The sequence below is a fragment of the Siphateles boraxobius genome, unplaced genomic scaffold (genome assembly GCF_051911475.1).
Source record: "Siphateles boraxobius isolate OS27281-9 unplaced genomic scaffold, OSU_SipBor_1 13, whole genome shotgun sequence".
Lineage (NCBI taxonomy): Eukaryota > Metazoa > Chordata > Actinopteri > Cypriniformes > Leuciscidae > Siphateles > Siphateles boraxobius.
Window position 1 is genome coordinate 14,723,064 of NW_027508733.1, and position 21,020 is coordinate 14,744,083.

General features: G+C 34.9%; 1 protein-coding gene across 5 annotated transcripts; it reads left to right on the forward strand.

Moving 5' to 3' along the window:
• The first annotated feature begins 221 nt into the window (after positions 1-221).
• pxk (PX domain containing serine/threonine kinase) lies at positions 222-20,508 on the forward strand. 5 transcript variants are annotated; one of them, XM_077225543.1, is made up of 19 exons: positions 222-936; positions 2,467-2,517; positions 2,627-2,674; positions 2,811-2,997; positions 3,084-3,161; positions 4,019-4,092; positions 4,383-4,457; positions 8,064-8,168; positions 8,276-8,377; positions 10,334-10,495; positions 10,761-10,878; positions 12,110-12,188; positions 13,931-13,979; positions 14,914-14,991; positions 15,232-15,318; positions 15,428-15,491; positions 17,127-17,183; positions 17,642-17,669; positions 18,942-20,508. In XM_077225543.1, exons 1-18 carry the CDS (start codon positions 823-825, stop codon positions 17,656-17,658), a joined length of 1,545 nt encoding a protein of 514 aa, XP_077081658.1. In that variant the 5' UTR covers positions 222-822; the 3' UTR covers positions 17,659-17,669; positions 18,942-20,508. The 5 variants fall into 5 exon arrangements, with proteins under 5 accessions (XP_077081658.1, XP_077081655.1, XP_077081656.1 ...); XM_077225545.1 differs by having other exon boundaries at positions 626-936; positions 17,130-17,183; XM_077225540.1 differs by lacking the exon at positions 17,642-17,669 and having other exon boundaries at positions 234-936.
• The last annotated feature ends 512 nt before the right edge of the window (positions 20,509-21,020 follow it).

A 21,020-nucleotide genomic window follows, 5' to 3' on the forward strand; every position in this document is an offset into this window, starting at 1 on the left:
TCTTGTGTTCAGTGGAAAACTTGTTTGTATTTAATATATGTTCAAAGAGTTTAATTTATTTGGTACATTGGGCAAATTAAAAATATTTAAAATATATATATAAATAAAACTATTAGTAGCATGTTCAAGATTGGAGGAAAATCAGGATGCTCTGCCAAGAATATATAAAATAAAATTTAAGAATTCATTCATATTGAGTCACATGCTACTCCGACTGGTCACATGATTCTTTTTTGTCAACATTTACCCTCAAACGCTAGCAGCTTCGCAAAGATGCAAAGCTTGTGTTAAAAACTCCAACCAAAAATGCATAACAACAGCTATATAAATGAAGTAGAAAATTGTTTATCTGTTACTTTAATACGTTTAACTTTATGCCGAGCCCCACAAGAAACGATATGATTGAATTTAGCCATTAGCATTATGTGGTTTCCTGTTAGAGTGCACTAACTATAACATGGCGTTACTCACTTTATTTATTTTCAATGTTGTTCTCAGAAAAATACAACAAATATATAACTGTAAATAGGTGATTAATTGATGTATTTTGCAAACGGGCAGGCTTAAAAGAAAATATGGTTGAATATAAACAAAAATGCGGCGTCACTCACTTACACTTAAGAGTGCGCACTAGAGCGGACGAGCTCCTCTCACCTAGAACATCTACGTCACACTTTACTGGCAGTTTCTGATTCGTTTCTCCCACGTTGTCACAAGCACAGTCGCGCAGTGAACCGTCACGTCCTTTTACCGACAGAGGCGGGCTCTCGGTTAAACCGAACCCTGTCGAACCTGGGCTGTTTGGTGTTGTTTTGATCCGGGATGGCGTTCATGGAGCAGCAGCCGCAGCCGTTGTCTGGGAGGAAGCCGCCGCTGGACGACACTGTGCCGCTGAGCGCCGTGATCGAGGCCAGCCAGAGTTTACAGTCGCACACGGTAAACAGAACCACCCGGAGGGTCTCTGGGTCATTAAAACCTTTCATATCGATTATAAATGCGCATTGAAATGCCAGCAGATCAGATTTAATGGGGTTTTAACGTCGATTGTGACGTTCAACGTGGTTGATTCTCGATTATTTGTCAATAAGAATCAAATTAATCGCATTTAGTGACAAAGATGACTAACGTTGGTAGTTGAATATTAATTTCTGTAACGTTAGTCAGTTCAGACTGGAACACTTAATGTACATCTGGTGAAGGGTAACAATTTTGAAAATTTAAAAGAAAAAAAATCTGAATGAAGAAATAGCAAATGTCTTCATAAAAAACCTTTTGATTTTAAACACTGAAAGATTTAGTAAAAAAAAAATCACCTTTGAATGAACTTATAAAAAAATAGCATAAATCCTTTATAAAGATGTTTATTTAAAATCAATATATGCTGAACATAATGAACTTTTAAAGAAAAGTGTTTGTAAATTGTAGCTTGTTCATTTGTTTAAATAGATTAAGAGGGTCATTTTTATTTAAAAAAATGTACTGAGGTTCTGAAGTAAACCTTTTACAAGCATTTTCAAAACAGATACCATCTATGCTGCAAATCTCATGTGACATTTTAAACGGTCTGACTCTGTACTTGTGGTTTTACGGGCGGAATTAAAAAAAGTCATTTGCGTTTGAGCCGAACATAATTTCCTAATGCTGCGAAACCGAAGCCACAAGACATACGAGTATTTCCTTTCTCATCCATTCATCTATTCACTTCTCATGATCCATCATATGAAAGTGCAATCTAGTAATCCACTTTCGGTTCTGTAAACTTTACAACCTGTTAATTGTCTTCTTTAAAAACTTGTTTTAGTTTAGTCAAACTGAAAAGATACAGGATACATTAAGAGCTTAACCTAAATCATCAGTTAATATGATTGATTAAATATATGTATTGCTATTTATTTTGTAATCTAAACATGTCACCGTGTTGATTATATTAATGAATTGTGTGGAAATAATCAGTCACAGAGTGGATGTCATCTAAATAAAATGGTGTTGCAGTGCATTCTGGAAACTGAGTCCCTTTGCTCTTGTTTTAGTCGTATGGAAACTATCAGGTGACATTTTTAAAGGAGAGTCAAACATTAATGAGTATAAGCATCTACACCTCACCGTAAATGTCAGGGTCACCGTGAGGTTGTTGCAGGGTTTTTGGAGACTTGGTTACGTTTGGTCTCTTTTCACTTCCTGTTTTGACATTTCTTCACAATGTCTTTCATAAAAACCACAAATCTGTGACGACATGATTTCGGTCTCTTGAATTCCCAATATGGTGAGAAATAACAAAACAAAGTTGGACTTGTTTAGGTTGGTTTCCACTAGTCAGGCTAAACTGGTTTGCTGATGTTAAAGATGATTTGGGGGCTGAAGAACAGCTAAGCCAGTTTTTCAGCAGGGTCTTGCGGTTGTACTTTTTATTTTTATGTATATTTCCTAGTTTGGATTCAGTCATCATTGGTTTTTCTCTATTAACAGGAGTATATCATTCGTGTCCAAAGGGGCGTTTCCACAGACAACAGTTGGACGGTGGGTTTGGACTATCCATCTATCTATCTCTCCATCTATCCATGGCATCTATCGTGTTTGTTATGGTCACACTCACAATGACTGATTCGGTCTTCATTTTTTTCCGCAGGTCATCCGGCGATACAGCGACTTTGATATGCTGAATAATAGTTTACTGGTAAGTGGACTGTTAGAACAAGCCTGTGTTGAAAAAGGATCCTTTCCCATAAACGTGTTTGACGACTGCTGTTTCCAAATAAATACTCTTTCATCAGTGAAAGAGTAAGTATGAGTCAATCTCTCTGTGTTCATAGATTTCCGGCCTAAACCTGGCACTTCCTCCTAAGAAGCTGATAGGAAACATGGACCGAGAGTTTATAGCCGAGCGTCAGAAGGGTCTTCAGGCTTATCTGAACCACATCACGCGTCACCATGTCCTCTCCAGCTGTGAGCTGGTCAAAAAGTTTCTTGACACTAACAATTACTCAGCAAACTACACGGGTAATACAACCAGGGTTATTTTAAGACTAGATGGGATTTTGTGCATCAAAATTATTCTAAAACTCACCCTTTCCGTATTTTTCCAGAAATAGCCTTACAGCAGGTGTCCATGTTCTTCAGATCCGATCCAAAATGGGAGGTTATAGAGCCGTTAAAAGACATTGGTGAGTAAAACTGGACAGTTATTTGGTCAAATGCTGACAATTTCCATCCTATTATATTATATTATATTATATTATTATATTATATTATATTATTATAATGTATTAACGTATTATATAATATATTATTTATCAATTTACATTTTTGTTGCTTCTACATTGACCATGAAAGATCAACGTCGTCAGCTTTGAGGTGCATCACAACTATTAAAGTTAATGATTCAAGTTTTATTGATTTGTTTCTCATGCTGACGAGTTGTTTATATCCGCATCCCAGTGTCAGGCCCAGCAAATCACGTTGACACATTGATACTTCCTGACAACTTGATGGATTTCAGAGGCTCGTGGGCTTTTTTGGGGGGGTTTGGGGGTTGGTTTCTTTCAGAGGAAGATTCATAAACAAAGTTTTAACATTTACCTATTAGAACATGTTCAGGTCATTTTACTGCAAAATCAAAAGGTAAAAAAAAATTTAATTTGGAAATTTCTTGAAAATTTAGCTTTTTTCTGCAAATTGTCATTACAAAAAATGTTAATTCATTTTTGTATCATTTGAAAAATACATTTGGAAAGTGTAGTAAATTGGATGTTTGTTTGTAACTGTATTACGGTACTGAGAATGGAATTCTGTGAAAAATTTTACAGTAATTCAAATTTAAAGCAGAAAATGTTCTTATTTGTTATGAAATGAATGTTAAAATGCAACATTTTTATTATTATATTATAATAATCTTTTTTTATATTATAATGTATTGTTTTATTTTTCATTTTTTGGTTTTTCAATTTTGAGGTGAGATTTCTATTTAATGATATATTGATATTAATATTTATTCAATCACTTAATTTCTGTCTTTTTATAGGCTGGCGATTGAGAAAGAGGTACTTCTTGGTCAAAGACAAAGATCAGCCCAAAGAGAAACAAGTATTAAGTTGGGTAAGTTTCATTTTTACCCATACAAACACAGATCAAAAACTTTTTTTTGTTATATTCTTGCTCTGTTAATCCAGTACTTTGACCCTCAACTTGTTTAATTCCAATTATTATGTAACCCTGATGCAGTACATCTTGTTTGTTGTACTCAACACCACTTTGTTTGCCTGCACAAAGAACTTAACTAACTTACTAATCCCTCTTGACGTATTTGTTTTCATTCTCTTCTATAATTGGCCACAGCATTGTGTGACCCTTTTACTCACCGTAATACGTTTCTTTACCAATTATAGGTCGATTTGGGTCCAGATAAGTTCCTGTCCGACAAAGATCTCCAGTCTGCAATGAAGCTAATTCCAACATTTTCTGTAAGTCTTAAATTGGGTTGTGGGGTTACTGGTATTGATATATTGTTGCACATTTGTTGTGAGAGTGTTGTTATGGTGTTGCTAGGAAGTTCTGCTGGTTTTTAGGACCTAAAATAAATTTACAAATGGCCTATTCAGATTGAAAATCAATTTAGCATAAATATAATAGCATTGATTTTTGTCTTTATTCATCAAAACATCGTTGCGTGTGATGATCTTTTAGTAATCAATTGACAATAGATGTTATTTTCATGACTGTTACGCGATATTCCCCTGCAATTATTGTAATGCAAAATAAATAGGAATATAATTAATTTCACTTTTGTTGTATTTAATTGCATATCTGTTAAGGAGAGCCGACACACTGTCGGGAATGAACTAAAACTGTCTTTGTGTACAGACCCGAATGTTTGGATGTTTTGTGTGCGAACACTGTCATGTGCTCTTATTTTTTCTGCTTCCTCAAGTTCAGCAGCCGTACTGCCAGATTAAACCGATCACTGCAAGCCTATCTTTACAAAAGACTCCATTAAGTTCATGTGTAGACACCCGAACTCGGGTTAGATGCAGTGTTGTTTTAGTGTTAAGATATTTTCAGTTGAGATATTTAGTTTGCTTTTATTTAAAGTCCCTGTAAAGGCAATTTAAAAAAAAAAATCTAAACACATTACAAATGTTAGAAATGTATTGCTAAAACATATTACAAAGACTGTGAACTGTGAAGTACTGAATTGTGGAGTTAGACCGTTAAACATTTTTTCACCATTGCTATTTTCCGGATTTTTTGGGCGGGTCTAAAACGGGGCTCGATGACGCACTGGAGCCCCTGAGCTCCTGGACACGCCCCACTTGACGCACTAGAGCAACTGAGGCTGGCCGCTCCACTAACAATATAAATAGAGCACATTCGCATCAGTTTGCCGCTCAATCGCGAGTTACTGTCAGTACTATTATTAGTTACTACAGCGTACAGTTTGCTAGTTATGTCTTCGTCACGGAAATGCGTACTACCTGGATGCGATCATGTACAAAACGGATCGGTGTCCTTATTTACATTACCTAAAAACGATCAAATCAAGAAGAGGTGGATTAATTTTGTGAAGGGCCAACTTGATGGAGAGCTGAGGATCACCACCAAAAACCCGCCTCTGTAGTGATTATTCTACACGGGATAGTTTTATAAACTTTCGTCGGAGACAACTGGAATTCACTGATAATCCGCTGTTACTGGTGAATGGGGCCTGAACCGACTATCTCCCGCCTCGGCCTCCAGCCTCCCGTTGCGCCGACAACTGGTGCCATCATCGGCAGTGCGTGCCCACCAATGAGTGTAAGTCTGTGTGCTTATGTTATAACGTTAATTAACCTAATAAGCTGCTAGGAGCATCCATTCCGGCTGTAGCGGGTGACAGTTGAGTGTGGCAATGGCAGCTTTACCGTGAGTGTGCGTGGTTTCAGCGCAGACAGCGGACACGCCCCCAGCATTTGAGAGCAGAGACTACTGCTCATTTTTTCAAGATTTTGATAGCTTATTTTATGTACTTGCCGGCTTTTTTATCATTCAAATTTGGCTGGGTGGCTAATAACACATTTTTCTGTGATATGACAAACTCAGAACACATACTTAATTTTGACTTTACAGGGACTTTAAAATTTTTGTTTGTTTCTTTTTTAGTCATTTTATGCGCTTATTTATTAGTTTTATTTTTTTTTTCAATATTAGAATTTTGGATTAATTCATTTTTATTAAAATTTTAGGGCGGGGCCTTTTACATGACACCGTTTTCAACTAAAAACAAAACTTTTATGCATTTTGGCCGTTCATTTACACGAGAACAACGTTTTGGGGGCGTTAACTTTTGAAATCAGGTTTCAAAGTGCAAGCTTTTGAAAACGATACCATTATTGTCTCTGTGTAAACAACAAAAACACGAATTTGTGAAAACGGTGACGTCATGCGCATGCGTATTGTGTTCAGTCTGTAGGCGCATAAAGTTTCTTTTCAAAGGGACATCGCCAACTACTAGCCTGGCATGAATAATACATTGTTTTTAATAGTTTTCCCGTATCCGTGTGAACAGGGATTGTTCTGACAACATTGTTTTCTGTACGCAAAAAAAAAACACAAAGGAAAAGCTTTTCCATTTTTTTAGTATATCTTTGTTTTGTAAACAAACTCTTAGTTTTTATTTATTTCCAGTTAGTAATTTAAGTGCTTCAACTTAACCTCATTTCAGTTAGTTTTTCCAAGGCAAAATTTATGCGTTTTTCACTTAATATTTATAAGACTTCCGTTCATCTTCGATACACAAATGAAAATGTTTTTTTTTAAATCTGAGAGATTTCTGTGCCTCCATTGAAAGTATTCACCCAAAACTCTGACGGTTCAGAACGTTTATAAAGAGGTCCTAAATGAAATCCCTATGAATGGAGCAGTTTAATCCAAGTCATCTGAACAGACACAATTGCTTTATATGATGAACAGACCAATGTTCGCTGACCAATGTTTGCATGTGAATGAAAGCCTAAATTAAATCTGTTTATCATATAAAGTGATCATATCTCTCCAGAAGACTTGGATTAAACCGCTCGATCCACAGTTTCAGTTTTGGGTGAATAGACTTTCAATGGAGGGACAGCAATCACTCGTTTTTTTTTTAAACACCCTCATTTGTGTTTCGAAGATGAACTAAACTCTAATGGGTTTGGAACGACGTGCGAATGAATAATTGATGACCGAATTTTCATTTTTGAGTGAACTATCCCTTTAATGGTTACTTCAAAGGCAAAACGTCAGTCAGATGGAGGTGGACATCTGATCATGATGTCTGCATTCCAGATGAGCAGATTAAAGCAATCCAACTGAGAAACACGGTAATGAGGAATGCATGACAAGGTCCTTTCTGGCCATGAGGCTCTTCGGAAAACATGCAGGAAATCTGAATTCTAGGGTCCAGAATATCATAGCAATTGTTGTAGAAAAAGTCTTCTCTTCTTTGCAAACAATCTCAAGAAGTTCCAGATACCAAAGATCAGACTTTGTTGGTCCAGTCAACAAAACGAGATGCCAGCTGTATATCTAACAATCTAACACATACAACCTGTTTAACCAATTAATTGGGTTATCTTCATTTTTATGAAGCCAACCTCCTTTTGTCTGCCACAATTAATTCCTAATCTTTCTTGCTTCTCTTTAATAGTGGCGTTACACCAATTGGTCTATTTTTTGTATCATCAAGAGAATATATTAAAAACCGTCTGTCAAGAAGGTTTACATAACATATTAATCAAAAAGAACAACTTAATATCATTGTACCGATTAGTGCGGGTCATAGTGACCTGATGGCAAAGTGAGGCCTAATGTTTCCCGTTTCATTCAGTTTCCAGGCTTTACTACAAACAAATGTTAAATGTCTAATAAAAATATACTATATATTACCTAGCAACCAACAGAACACCTTTTACAAACCGAATAGCAACACCCTGATAACTCCAACAACATCCTAAAATTGTGGCAGTGACTTTTGCATGGACAAAAACACATTTAAAGAACAAGTTTACTTAAAAGTGTTTATATGTTTCTGACTTTTGTATTTTTTTCCGTAGCATTCAAACATCTCCGCCGTCAGTTTCGCCACTAGCAGTGAATCGTCTGCACTAGTCATTAGAGGTTTCAGCGAGAAAGGAACGCTTAGGGATCACATTTGCAAGGTTTATTTTCTTCTTCTTGACTTGTCAAAAATGTTTATTTCAGATTGTAACTTTTAACATACTGCTATATCTTTTTAATTCTGTCTTGAATTGTTCCGGTCCTCCAGGTGAAGCCCAAAGAACCCTTTCTTAAGAAGTACTGCAATCCCAAAAAGATCCAGGGTTTGGAGCTGCAGCAAATCCGAACATACGGAAGACAGATTCTGGAGGTCTGTTAAGACATGTTCAAAGATATTTTTTAGTTTTTGAAAGAAATATATACTTTTATTCATCAAGGATGCGTTAAATTGTTCAAAAGTGACAGTAAAGGCCATTTAAAATGTCAGAAGATTTCTATTTCAAATTTAATGTTTTTCTTTTGAACCTTCTATTTATTAAAAAAATATCTTTCCACAAAAATATGAAGTTCCACAACTGTTTTCAACATTGATAATAATCAGAAATCTTTTTTGAGCAGAAAATCAGCATATTAAAATGATTTCTGAAGGAATAATCACAGGAGTAAATTACATTTTACAATATATTCCAATAGAAAAGAGTGATTTTAAATTGTAATATTTCACAATATCACTGTTTTTACTGTATTTTCATCAAATAAATGCAGCCTTGTTGAGCAGAAGAGACTTCTTTCAAAAACATTAAACAATATTGTAAGGTCCACCCATTGGCCCAACACCGGAATCCAATGGTATGGTCGAAGGAATAATGCGTGTATGTCTTTTCAGCGCTCCAGTGAAGTTCACTTAATTTATTGGAATTTAGTTTAAATAATACTTTAGCTCTACGCTTAATCTGACTCCAATTTCAAATGTTAATCAAATTTAGATTGTGTTTCTTATTAGAAAACAGTCATAAATACTGATTATGAGTTAATTTAGATCTTTGATTATTCTGGCCATTTCATAATTTCAAATATTCGTTCATTAAGGACCTGGTGTCGCTTTGAGACGTCACGTCGCGAGTGTGCGCTCACGATCACAAACTAGCCAGTCCTAAAATAGTCAGAGGGTGCAGTGCAAACTATCTTACCCTACGCGGCCGCTCACTGCTGACTCATAGGTGTAATTTTTCTCAATAGTTGCAGCGTACAACATGCTAAGTTAGGAGATAGTCAGGAATCAGAAGGTCTAATGATGTGCCCCATGCTCCATTCATTAGTGCCTTAGGTGTGATCTATCCTGGACAGAGATTTGCGGGAACAACAGACTACACATAATCTACTAGAAATAATGATTCCAGAAAACTTCAGAATAATCAAGGTTAACATTTATTTTTGTCAGGAAAAATGTACCGTGCCAATTTCACAAGTAAATGATTAAAAGCCAATTCAGAAATAATAAATGCATGACATCAATTACTCAAAGATGATTCTAAAAGTAAGCAATGCATTCCTGACAGAGACACACAGTAGTGTGTGAGAGCTTTCCAAGGGGATAACACTGACACATTACTGCATGGGGGTTTTCCTGGTTACAGGTCCCACAGATTGCTCTGTTACCTAGCCTTAAATACCCAGACCAGAAAAAGGGTTGTACCAATATTTTCCCAGTGTGTTTTGGGTCAGTTCCTGTACCCCAGGGGGTAGCACCTGGTCTCGGGGGAGAGGGCAGATGTCTTGAAGAAACATCACCCAAAGAGGAACACAGGATTCTCCTAAGTCCTCAATCCTTCTCATATTACCAATGACTGCAATGAAATTAAGACCATTTTACCAATCGCACCGAGACACTTAAAATGATACCAAACACGAAAAGGAAAAACAAAGATTCCCAAGATACATCATATACGATATATAAGCATTCTTAGTGAACTTTTGGTGACTTGACTCAGGGGGAGAGGGAGAGGGGGATGCAGAGATAAGATAGGAGAAACGTTTGGACAAGACAATGTCCTGTGCTCTGTCTTTGCGATCTTCTGTCCAGGGTGCGTTTTATTGCTTTATGGTGAGTTTTATCTCAGCTTTTGTCTTAGCAGGAAAATTGGTTCTTACAATATTACCAACCCCAAACATTTGAATGATAGTATATATATATATATTTGAGTTTGCTAACTATTATTTTACGTCAAACTTTAATATTGTTTTTTTCAAAGCCATATTTCCAAATGTAAATATGTATGTATATTATGTGTAATATTTATATATGCATTCAAATGTTTTATTCCAGGCACTAAAATTTCTCCATGACAAAGGTTTTCCTTACGGGCATCTTCATGCATCCAATGTCCTGATCGAGGAGAACACGTGTAAATTGTTGGATATAGAGAATTCATTACTGGGACTGCCATCATATTACCGACCCTATGTAACACAGTTCAGGAAAATTAATGTAAGATACCTTTATCATTATTATACTAAAAATTAAAACCAACTTAACAAATTAAATAAAAAAATAAGGTATTAATAAAATTGCTACATATTTGTTATTTTAAATCTTTTTAATAATGGTAATATTTAACTTTTTATTAAATAATTGTTAAATATTACTATTTAACTCATTCATTATTTTATATTTTCGTATTAATATTAAATAATTTAAATATTAATAATTTTTCTGCTTGATATTGAAAAGCTGATGTTTTTCCTTTTATCAGACAACAGAAAGCATAGACATCTACTCATTTGGACACTTGCTTTATGAAATGACGTATGGCCGCCTGCCTGATGCCGTGCCTGTAGATCAGTATCCTCCGGCCCAGTTCCCATCTGTAGGTCAGTATGATCTTCTGTTCACCTTTATGAATGTTCTCTGGAGTATGACCAATCAGCCCACATGTAAGTCAGCAGATTTTTTTTTAAATTTAAAGTCCCCCTATTATGCTTTTCATGTATTGTTTAATATAGCTGTTTGTGAATGTAAAAGGTCTACAAAGATTCGAAGATCAAAGTGCACAATAAATAAATAAATTATTATTTCCCAAAAGAAATAACCTAATCTGGCCACGTTGCATGCAGTTTATAAGAATGAGGACTCTAGCTTAAATTAATCAATAAATCCGACACCATCGTTACTGTTCGTATCGCTGTGTATTAAGTGTTGAGGAAGATCCGGAGCTGAAATTCAGATATGGTAATAGATTTTGGTTACCGACGCGTGCTATAAGCAGTAAGTAGTAGATCTATAATAACAGACTGGGCCATCTGACCAATCAGAGCAGAGTAGACCAATCACTACAGACTTAGACAACTGACCAATCAGAGTAGACCAATCACAACAGATTGGGCCATCTGACCAATCAGAGCGGAGTAGACCAATCACAAGAGACTGGGCCAAATGACCAATCAGAGCAGAGTTGACCAATCAAAACAGACTGAGCCAACTGACCAATCAGAGCAGAGTACACAAATACAAACAGGTTGAGCCAAATGAACAATCAGAGCAGAGTACATCAATCACAACAGACTGGGTCATCTGACCAATCAGCAGAGTTGACCAATCAAAACAGACTGGCCCATCTGACCAATCAGAGGTGATGATGCAATGTATATTATAAGAAAATTCAAGTGTTTTTCGGGCTTGTATGCATCTAAATGTATTGTAACTAAGAACAAATATTTGGAACCTTTAAAATGGCATAATAGGGACACTTTAAACATGGTAAAATGTACTAGACTCTTATTGTAAACTGAAAGCACAAATTAAATTAGCCAAAGTACTTCATATATGTGCAAGCAAGCAGGCACATAGTATCACTGACCAGATTATTGTCTGAATGTGGTGAGCATGGAGGTTGTATGTATAATAGGCTAAATCAATAAGTAAATTAGTTGTAGTTAATTTAATAAGCTGAACTTGCCATTTCAAGCTACAAAACATTAGCTGTTGTACAGTTTTATGCATTAGTTAACTACTTACTGGAGGAATCCCAAAGTGTGTTCGTAAAACGTTAGTAGTTTATGGTTTTATGTAATACGTTACCTTTTGTTTTCCATTTTCCCACAGTCTCAGTACTTCAGTCCATCCTGTCCACAGAAGCTTGCAAAACGGGAATGCCAACCGTTTCCCAACTACTACAAACACCGTAAGTTACGATATTCAGGCCTGCTTGTGCTCAGGAGTAAATCTTACAAAAGGAATAAGATATTTGGCAATTAGTTGAAGTAGTAGGCCTATATATTTTGTTTTATCATTATATTTTTATACATAACATTTTTATTGTTTTTATAATATAATATAATTTAAATTATATTTTTAATAAAATAATTGGCATAATTGTCATGAGTTAATGTTTATTGGTTAATGGGGATGGGACGGTATGAAAATTTCATATCAAGATTATAGTGACCAAAATTATCGTGATTATCAATATTATCACGGTTTTGTTAAAACAAGATGAAAGTGTTAAAAAAGAACTGATGCTCACACTGAAAACATTTCAACAAGTTTTATATTTGAGAAACAAAAAAAACAACAAATAAAACAAGCAGCTCTATGCACTTTATAAAGCAAGATTATATTCTGTGGCATTTCCTTCCTTATGACCGTCGTCAATAGCAACATATTATAACACAGCGCACATCCATGCATCACAACGGACGCGCGCTCTCATTTCATTCAAATACAACTTGTCATCTTGCGTCTCCGTTTTTGATTGTATTGAAAATTAAATCAGGGTTGATTTATTGTTTACAGAATTTGATAATATTGTTGTGATCATCTTGTCTGGACGAGTTTTGTACGCTTTACAAAATGGATTTAACAGCCAAGAATAGGCTAGAGACATTAATCTCTATTCAATTTGTCTCCGTAATGATGTGGTAAAAAAAAAAATCGGTGTTATAAGTGTACAATGAATATACATTATTATCTCTTAATTGTGACTCTTAATAGTCTTGTTTGAACTTGTTCGTTCGTCTTTGGCTCAAAGCCACTTGCTGCAAACTTTTCTTCGCGGAAGCTTCAAGTTTATTTCAAGTGAGTGAGATAAAATATTTCAACTCAAAACAACATTTTGTGCCCAATTATTTCCCAGACGTAATTTTAGTATTGAGATCAAAGTTAACTTGCCTTGCGTTCGCTACAACAGTGGATGATTGTCACACTGGACGATTAGGCAGATTTGAAGTGTTTACCTCTATTGCCGGAACTTTTTTGTGCATGTTCTGCTGACAGAGTGACCATCCTCGATTAAGTTTCCCTCAGGATTTTTGTAAATGCCAAAATATGACCACACCTCAGATTTGGTCCTCTTAAAAGGCTGAAAAATCTCCCGAACACGGTCACTGCCTTCAGCCATTCCTTCTCGAATAAAAAAAAACCCAACATTGCGCGCCTGTGACAGACTGTTGCTGGCTGGACAGGATTTATAGTGAGTTATTAAAATCGCGATAATCAAACACGGTTTTAATGATAATTGAATTTTAAACGATATTACTTAACCGTCAGTACATTTTATCGTGGTTTATAGTGAAACCGGTAATCGTCCCATCCCTATTGGTTAATATTGTTATAATTATAATAAAATAATGTTAAATTACAATGGTGCAGAATATAGATGTCATTTTCTTTATACAAAATATAATTTATTTATTTATTTTTTCTGTTGATTTTTGGCTAAAATATGACCCGGACCAGTTCTTGACAAGTTTTGTGGGATTCATCCTATGAGTCATGAGTACAAAACATTAAGTCTTCATTTCATAACTAGGTCACGTTATTTTGAATCTAAAGCATGTGGTTGAAAGTCAAGCAGTAATTGTGAATTTTGATATTGTTTAAAACTGAATCACAAACGTTTGCTGAGTTTCACTCTCGTTCTAACAGGTTATTCAATGACGTGCTGCTGTTTAACTCGGAGAAACCCCAGTTTAAGGTAAACAAAGCAAACTGAAGTAAAAAATAAACCTTTTTTTATTTTATTTTTTTTATCCCTTGTGCATCAATTTAAAAAGGTTACACATAGGTTGGACAAAATTGTCTGTGTCAAAAAACTGTCATAAAAATTTGAAGCTTAGAAGCAAAGATTTAAGTTTGGTCTTATTTTAAAGAAGACCCTTGGTAGATTATTGCTGAAGTAAAAAAATGTAAAAAGTAAAACAAAAGAAAAGTTATATAGGTTTAAGTTTATGAAAATGATTTATGAACATTATTTTATATAAAATGTATATTTAATAAAACATGTTGAACTAAAACGGCAAGAAAATCAAAGCCATAAATCTAAACAACTTTTGTTCCAAGTTTGAGGTTGATATCTCAAAAAAGGAGCTTTCAGTAAGATTTTGTTTGGGCACAGTAAAAGATTTTCCCCATTGGATGCCAGCAAAACTCCACTGGGAAACAGTGTTTTTATTTGTTATTTGCAGTTGAGTTTTTCTCTCTCAAATATTACAAACAAACACACTTTTTTTATTACCCACATACAAACCACACTCTGACATCCATACCAACACACCTACACAATTATCGTTGCATAATTTATCCAATTGACTCTATAATATGCCGAAGCAGAAAACAGGAATAAAGCGAGTAATTGTTCTAGTTCTAAATGGCCCTGGGATTAAAAATTGCATTGGGTTACAATGCGGACATTTTTGTCCAAAAGGAGCTGAGAGAAAGTATTTTGTGTACCTAAAGGAAATGGGGGTGAAATAGTAAAATTCCAATAATACACATGTGTGCCAAATTTTATGCAGTTAGCATAAACACTGGCAAAGTGATCAAAAAAACAAAACTGAAAAAGACAAAAATGATCATAAGGATGCACAAGGGTTTTACAAACTGTGTTTTTCTCTCTTTCCGAACTCCAGATCAGCTCCAAATTAAAAGAGGCTCTGAAATCGTCTAAAGAATGCATAGAGAGGCGTCTAGTGGAGGAACAGAGGACGGTTAGTGCATTGCTTTGTTCGCTTTTGGTCTATTGTGCAACAAATGTTCGGTTTGCTTAAGGAATGTTACACTAGTGTCGCAAACACAAATTTTGTCATTTCAATCTAGAAAAGTTGAATAAAATGTAATACTGTCCACATTTTCACCAACCCTGATATGACACAACAGGAAAATCCTTTCAACTTTTCTTCAAAAAAATCCCGTCAAGTTTATATAACCGAAACCTCGTGTGTTTTCAGATCCACCAGCACAAGAGGTTGACGCGAGCGCAGTCGCACCATGGCTCAGAGGAAGAGAAGCGCAAAAGGAAGATGTTGGCCAGAAAGGTACATAAGTTTAAACCCTTTACCAAAATTAGGATTCACAATAAATGCCCACACTGTTTTATCCTGAACATAATGGTTCTTAAAACCAAAACGCCTATTTTGGTTCCAGAAATCGAGACAGTCGACATATGAAAATGAGGAGGATCTCTCTGTCAAATACAATAATAACTCTGGTAGGTTTCATTTATTATCAAACTTTCCTTTATTAATAAACAACTGTAATTTAATTTCAAAATGTACGTTTTAAGCATTCAGGGTTCCAGAAGTATTTTTCTCCATAGGGATTACGGGAAAGTCTTCAGAGTCAGTCCATCTCAAATGGGCCAGTGGAGGTTGCTTGAGCATTTTAAATGTTCTTCTTTTTGTGGTTAAACCAATTAAAATTAAAGTGAAATATAAATAAAATTCTGTAGCTAGTCTCAAGTAAAAAAAAAAAAAACTGGTGTTTTGTGTTTTTTGCTAAACCAATATATAGATGTAAAAAAGAAAATGGAAAAATTCAAAAAATTTGGACCACTTGAGATGGATTTACTCTTCAGTAAGAAGTAATAAACCATGAACCAAACCAACCTCGAAGATAAATCACAATATTATAAACTTTTGTCTTCAAATACTTTTTAATTTTGAATAAAAGACTGTATACTTAATGTCTAACTCGCCCAGTAATTAAACAGTTTTTTAAATAATTAAGTGCACATGACACTCACTCGCAAGAAAAAAAGTAAGAATTGCAAGATATAAACTCAAGCTCAAGAAATTCTCACTTTTCTCGTGATTTTGACTTTTTCTCGCAATAGTTTGTTTGCATATGACCTCACATCACAGCGTTGCCATGGCGCAAAAATGCAGATGGAGGGCAGGAAGTGATTTGCTATATTATGGAAGCACTATAACAAACCTAAAATGCCTATGTTTTGCGTCGTTTATGGTTGCTCAAATCGATCAAAGCGAGAAACGAGTTTTTATTGTGTACCAAAAGTTGTTGTTCATAAGGGGGAAAAATGCAAGGAATTGACTGAAAAACGCCGGGAAAAAATGGCTTGCAAAACTACGTCTGCGGTCGGGAGGAGCCGAATCGGAAAATGCCCGTGTGTGCAGTGATCACTTCGTGAAAGGCGAGTTAATTAGTAAATAGCCACTTATGTGGCTGTGTTTGTGTAACGTACCAGTTTCCGAACTTTGTAAAGTCAAAGTATGTCTGTAAGACAAGGTAGTTGCTGATATCTACCGCCTCTGGCAGGCAAATCTTTCAATTCAGTTGAAAAATCGCTCCTCTTCATAACGTAAGGATCACATCCAACATATGTTTTGATTTTTTGTTTATATCTTTCTCTTGTAATAGCGTCTAAACTAGTACAGTACGGACTTTCCTCCATCTCGTCCATTCCGCTCTTCACTTCCTGCCCTCCATCTGAATTTCGCGCGTCATCACAATCACGTGACTGCAAACCACCTATTGCAAGTTTATCTCGCAATTCTAACTTTTTTCCTCATAATTCCTACTTTTTCGCAATTCCGACTTTTCTTCTCACAAATCTGACTTTTTCTCGCTATTTCCCGCTATTGTGAAATTGTGAGTTTATATCAAGCAATACGTAGACTTGTGACTTTTATTAAAGCAAATACCATTGCAAACAACCTCATCGTAAATATTCAGAGGTTTATCATTATTACATCTGATTTTGAATGGCTTTTTTTATCTACCAGTACCCTTCATATTAACTTTATTACTACTTGATCCAAGATACAGCTGTCAATGTATAATTACTGTAAAGAACACAGTAAAAATCATTTTAATGGTCTTCTAGCAGGTTCTGGGGCCAGTTCACCTCCAACCTGCCCGTCCTCACCCACTCCTCTACCAGGTACGTCGCGTTTATAACTGTTCATCCTCCATCATTATGTAAACTTCATCAGAAGAGTTTGTTTTCTCCTGGTTTGTGCATTTATCCAAACATTCCCCTACAATATGTCCAATCAAAACAATCAAAGTTTTCCCAATAAATCAAAAGTAATATTGAATTTATAAATTTGTTGCATGATATGGTAAAATGTTTTCGATTGTAACTCACAGGCGCATTAACATCTCCTGTTTTTCTATCAAATTGAGATCAATCATGACCTAATCTCTCTCATCTCCATGACCAATCACCAAATTCCTCATAAAATCGGTTGCAATCTCAATTCATCTTACCAGATCATAATCATCCGATGTGTCATCTCATTCTGATATGATCAGTAACTTGTGTGTGCCTCTCTCTGTCTCTCTCTCTCACCCTCTCTCTGTCTCTCTCTCTCTCTTACATGCTGTCTTCAAAACTAGAGCATGCGCCATTTTGAACATGTGTGGGGTAAAGTAATTCAATAATAATAATCTATTTCCACTATAAAGTTGCAGCTCACCCTCCCTCAGTAGTACATTCCGATTCCCCACAGCAAAACTGCTACTCATTAATATTAAATGAGGTCTGTTCAGCAAGTGTCCAGCCTACTGAGAAGGGTTAATGCAACTTTAAAAGTTCACAATCTGCAATTGTCTATTTAGGCACAAAATTGGGCTTTTCTTAAGGGTTAATTCTCTTTCTAACAACAAGCACTTTTTGTGGATTGTGAGTTTTTTTTTAAATATATATATATATATATATATGCCATGTTTATATTAGTAACTGATAATACTTGTTTTTAAGATACAATTTTTTTAGATGATCTTTTGAATAAAGAATTAAAAAAATTGTGGTCTTAAAGCAACTGCAACTGAGCACAACCTTGCATCTTGCTTATTGGTTCAGAAGGCATGACTCATACTGTCAGTCACTTATTTCCAAGAAGGTGATTGGTCAGTAAATGATCACAGTATTGACAAATCAGCATTAAGTTATTTAAAGTCAACATGAAATGGAAATTTTCTTTCTAATCCTCATATTTGTTAGTATTACATAATTAATAATTATATTTTAAATTATATTTTTATCACAATATATTGTATACTATCTTTACTATATATATAAAAACCTTTTTATATGTTATAATTAATAATTATTTATATTTATTTTAGGGCTATCTGCAATTAACATTTTTAATCTAATCTAATTGAATAATTATTGTGTTAAATGGGAAAAGCATCAAATAGACATCACAAAAAGTAGCTTTAGAAAAAAATATTTTATTTGATTCAACATAGATTTTACTACACATAAACTTTTAGGCTTCAACGGCCATGAGGGTGAGTAAATAATGACAGAATATTTATTTCTGTGTAAACTGTACCTTTAATGTTTTTTTTATTAATATGTAAATATATTTTTCTTAAGTAGGAAAGTTTTCTATCTTAAATAGGAAACTAGAACTGCCAGTAGGTGGCGGTAAATGTCTAAATGAGTAAGTAATTAGCTGCGTCCGAAAACTGATAAATGCTGCCTTCGGAGGACGCATTCCAAGTCAACCGATCATTTTTTTTTATATTACTTTCATGTTGACTTTAAATGTTGCCTTTTGTGGTAAGTGTATCATTCTGAATGGCTGTTGTGCTTTATTCGCTTCCTGTTTACATACCGCAGAGGATTCTGAGTATGTATATTACTAACACGCGACCGATCTTGATGGACTGTTTTCTGATTCCACAGGAGCACCTCCAGCGCCTCCTCTTCCTCCCCCCGCTGCTCCTCCTCCTCCTCCTCCTCCTCCTCCTCCTGGGAGTGAACCCGTCCCTCCGTCCCTCTCACCTCCCGGTGCCAACGGTGTGGGCCGGGGTGCCCTCCTCAGCTCCATCCAATCCTTCAACAAAGGCAAACTGAAAAAATCAGATACTGTCAACCACAGCGGCCCACGTATGTGAAGAAAAAAAACCCGCTCATCTTTGTTTTAGTGCAATTCATCCACTCAAAGTTTTTTAGCTTTTGCGTCTAACAGTGAAGAGTGACTGTTTGTATCTGAACTTCTTCAATGTTTGTTTTATTCACATTAAATTCCAATGGAGTCCTGGATTTTTTTTAAGCTGCTCAGTGTAACCTAAACAATTCTGCTTGGACCAGCTGTCATATTTAAAAAATGGACATTTTCATTCTGGCGAAAAAATTTACCACCTACATTTTAAAGTACTGACTTCTGAAGACACAAGTTGATGGAGAATGCAGGCAGCACATTTACTTTGAATAGAAATGTAATTGGATTTTACTATTGGTTCATAAAATGAGTGATGTTTGATTCTGACATTTTAATTCCACTTTGATTTTGGTTCATTTTGGAGGGTTTGGGATCATGTTTTTTAAGCATTTGCCACATTTACCATTGTGCCTACAAAAGCTGAGAGCGTTCTTTGTTCTCTTTGTTGTTGTTTTTCCTGCGGAAATATTGAGCTACATTGTTCTAATTTTCTTTCAGAAGAAAGTAATATTCGTATTCCTGTTCTGCAAGATCACAATCAACATATTGCACAAATAGCAGCATTTAAACGAAATGTTTATCATTTATGCCCCTTAACGACACAGTCGCTAAACCAGAAAAACAATGGCTTTGATTTACCACTGACATGATTATATAATGGACATTGTTATGTCACTTACGCCATATACTCCTATTGGTTGTTGCGGTCTGGTGGTAAATGAAAGAGGTTTCTTGTCTTGCACACAATGAGGGAAAAAGTAACTTCTATCATTCATGTTCATCGCAGGGTCCTCTTGAAAACCAGATTCATTTGTAATCTAGAACGATGTACAATACGATACGCAATAGTTCATCTTTTGCTCTTGTAACAATAAACTCATTTGTACATAGAATCATGCAGACACTGAAACCATTATAGCTAAATATCGTAATACATATTCCTAGCTTTGTTATTACCGTAGGGGAAGAATTTAATAATATTTTCATTTTCGCTACAGCACTTTACCACTGAATATTTAACAGTGGTCTTGAGAAGAAGAAATGTTCTTAAGTTTACAAAGAGATTTATGTATGTCCAAGAACAGAAGAGGAATCAATGCGTTTGGTAATGAAGAAATTTGCCACTGATATTTGCCACTGTACAGTTGCCACAAACGTTAAAAGCACTGGAGGTGAACAACCTCAAATTGCTGAAAAAAATTTGTTTTCCCTGTTATAAAAAAACTTGTATTAAACTTGTGGCAATATTTTAAAAGAATGGTTTTGTGCTTTTAGTTGTGAACATTGAAGTAAAGACAATGAAACAGATCTTGTGTGGTTTAATTCCTTCTAACTAATATAAACTAGTATAAACTAATATAAACTACTTTTGTGCTTTTAGTTGTGAACATTGAAGGAAAGACAATGCAACAGATTGTGTGTGGTTTAATTACTTCTAAATAATATAAACTAATAAATAACTTATGTATAGATAGGTATAGTGAAAAATATATTAGAAATTAAATTATTGTAGAAAATAAAAATCTAACTGCTATTTATACACATGTAAATGTATGTATACGTAGACATTTTATTTTTAATATTTTAATTGATATACTTCTTTTTATTATCTTTTTCCATTGTTTATTATTGATATATTGTGCATTAATTTAGATTTGTAAATATTGTAAATGTAAACATTTCAGATACATTTCTCAATATGGACAAATTTCATCTGGTGTAGAATTATGCTGTAAATGTAGTTGATAGAAATCATAGTTAATAGTATTACTAAGAGTTATAAGTTATATTTTATTTAATATTTATTTTTAATATTTGAA

Bases quoted from the DNA above. Each gene is read 5' to 3' on its own strand.
- pxk (XM_077225540.1), top strand. From the start codon at position 823: ATGGCGTTCATGGAGCAGCAGCCGCAGCCGTTGTCTGGGAGGAAGCCG. The intron at 3,162-4,018 runs GTGAGTAAAACT...GTCTTTTTATAG, and splicing joins AGAGCCGTTAAAAGACATTG to GCTGGCGATTGAGAAAGAGG. The intron at 14,992-15,231 runs GTTAGTGCATTG...GTGTGTTTTCAG, and splicing joins TAGTGGAGGAACAGAGGACG to ATCCACCAGCACAAGAGGTT.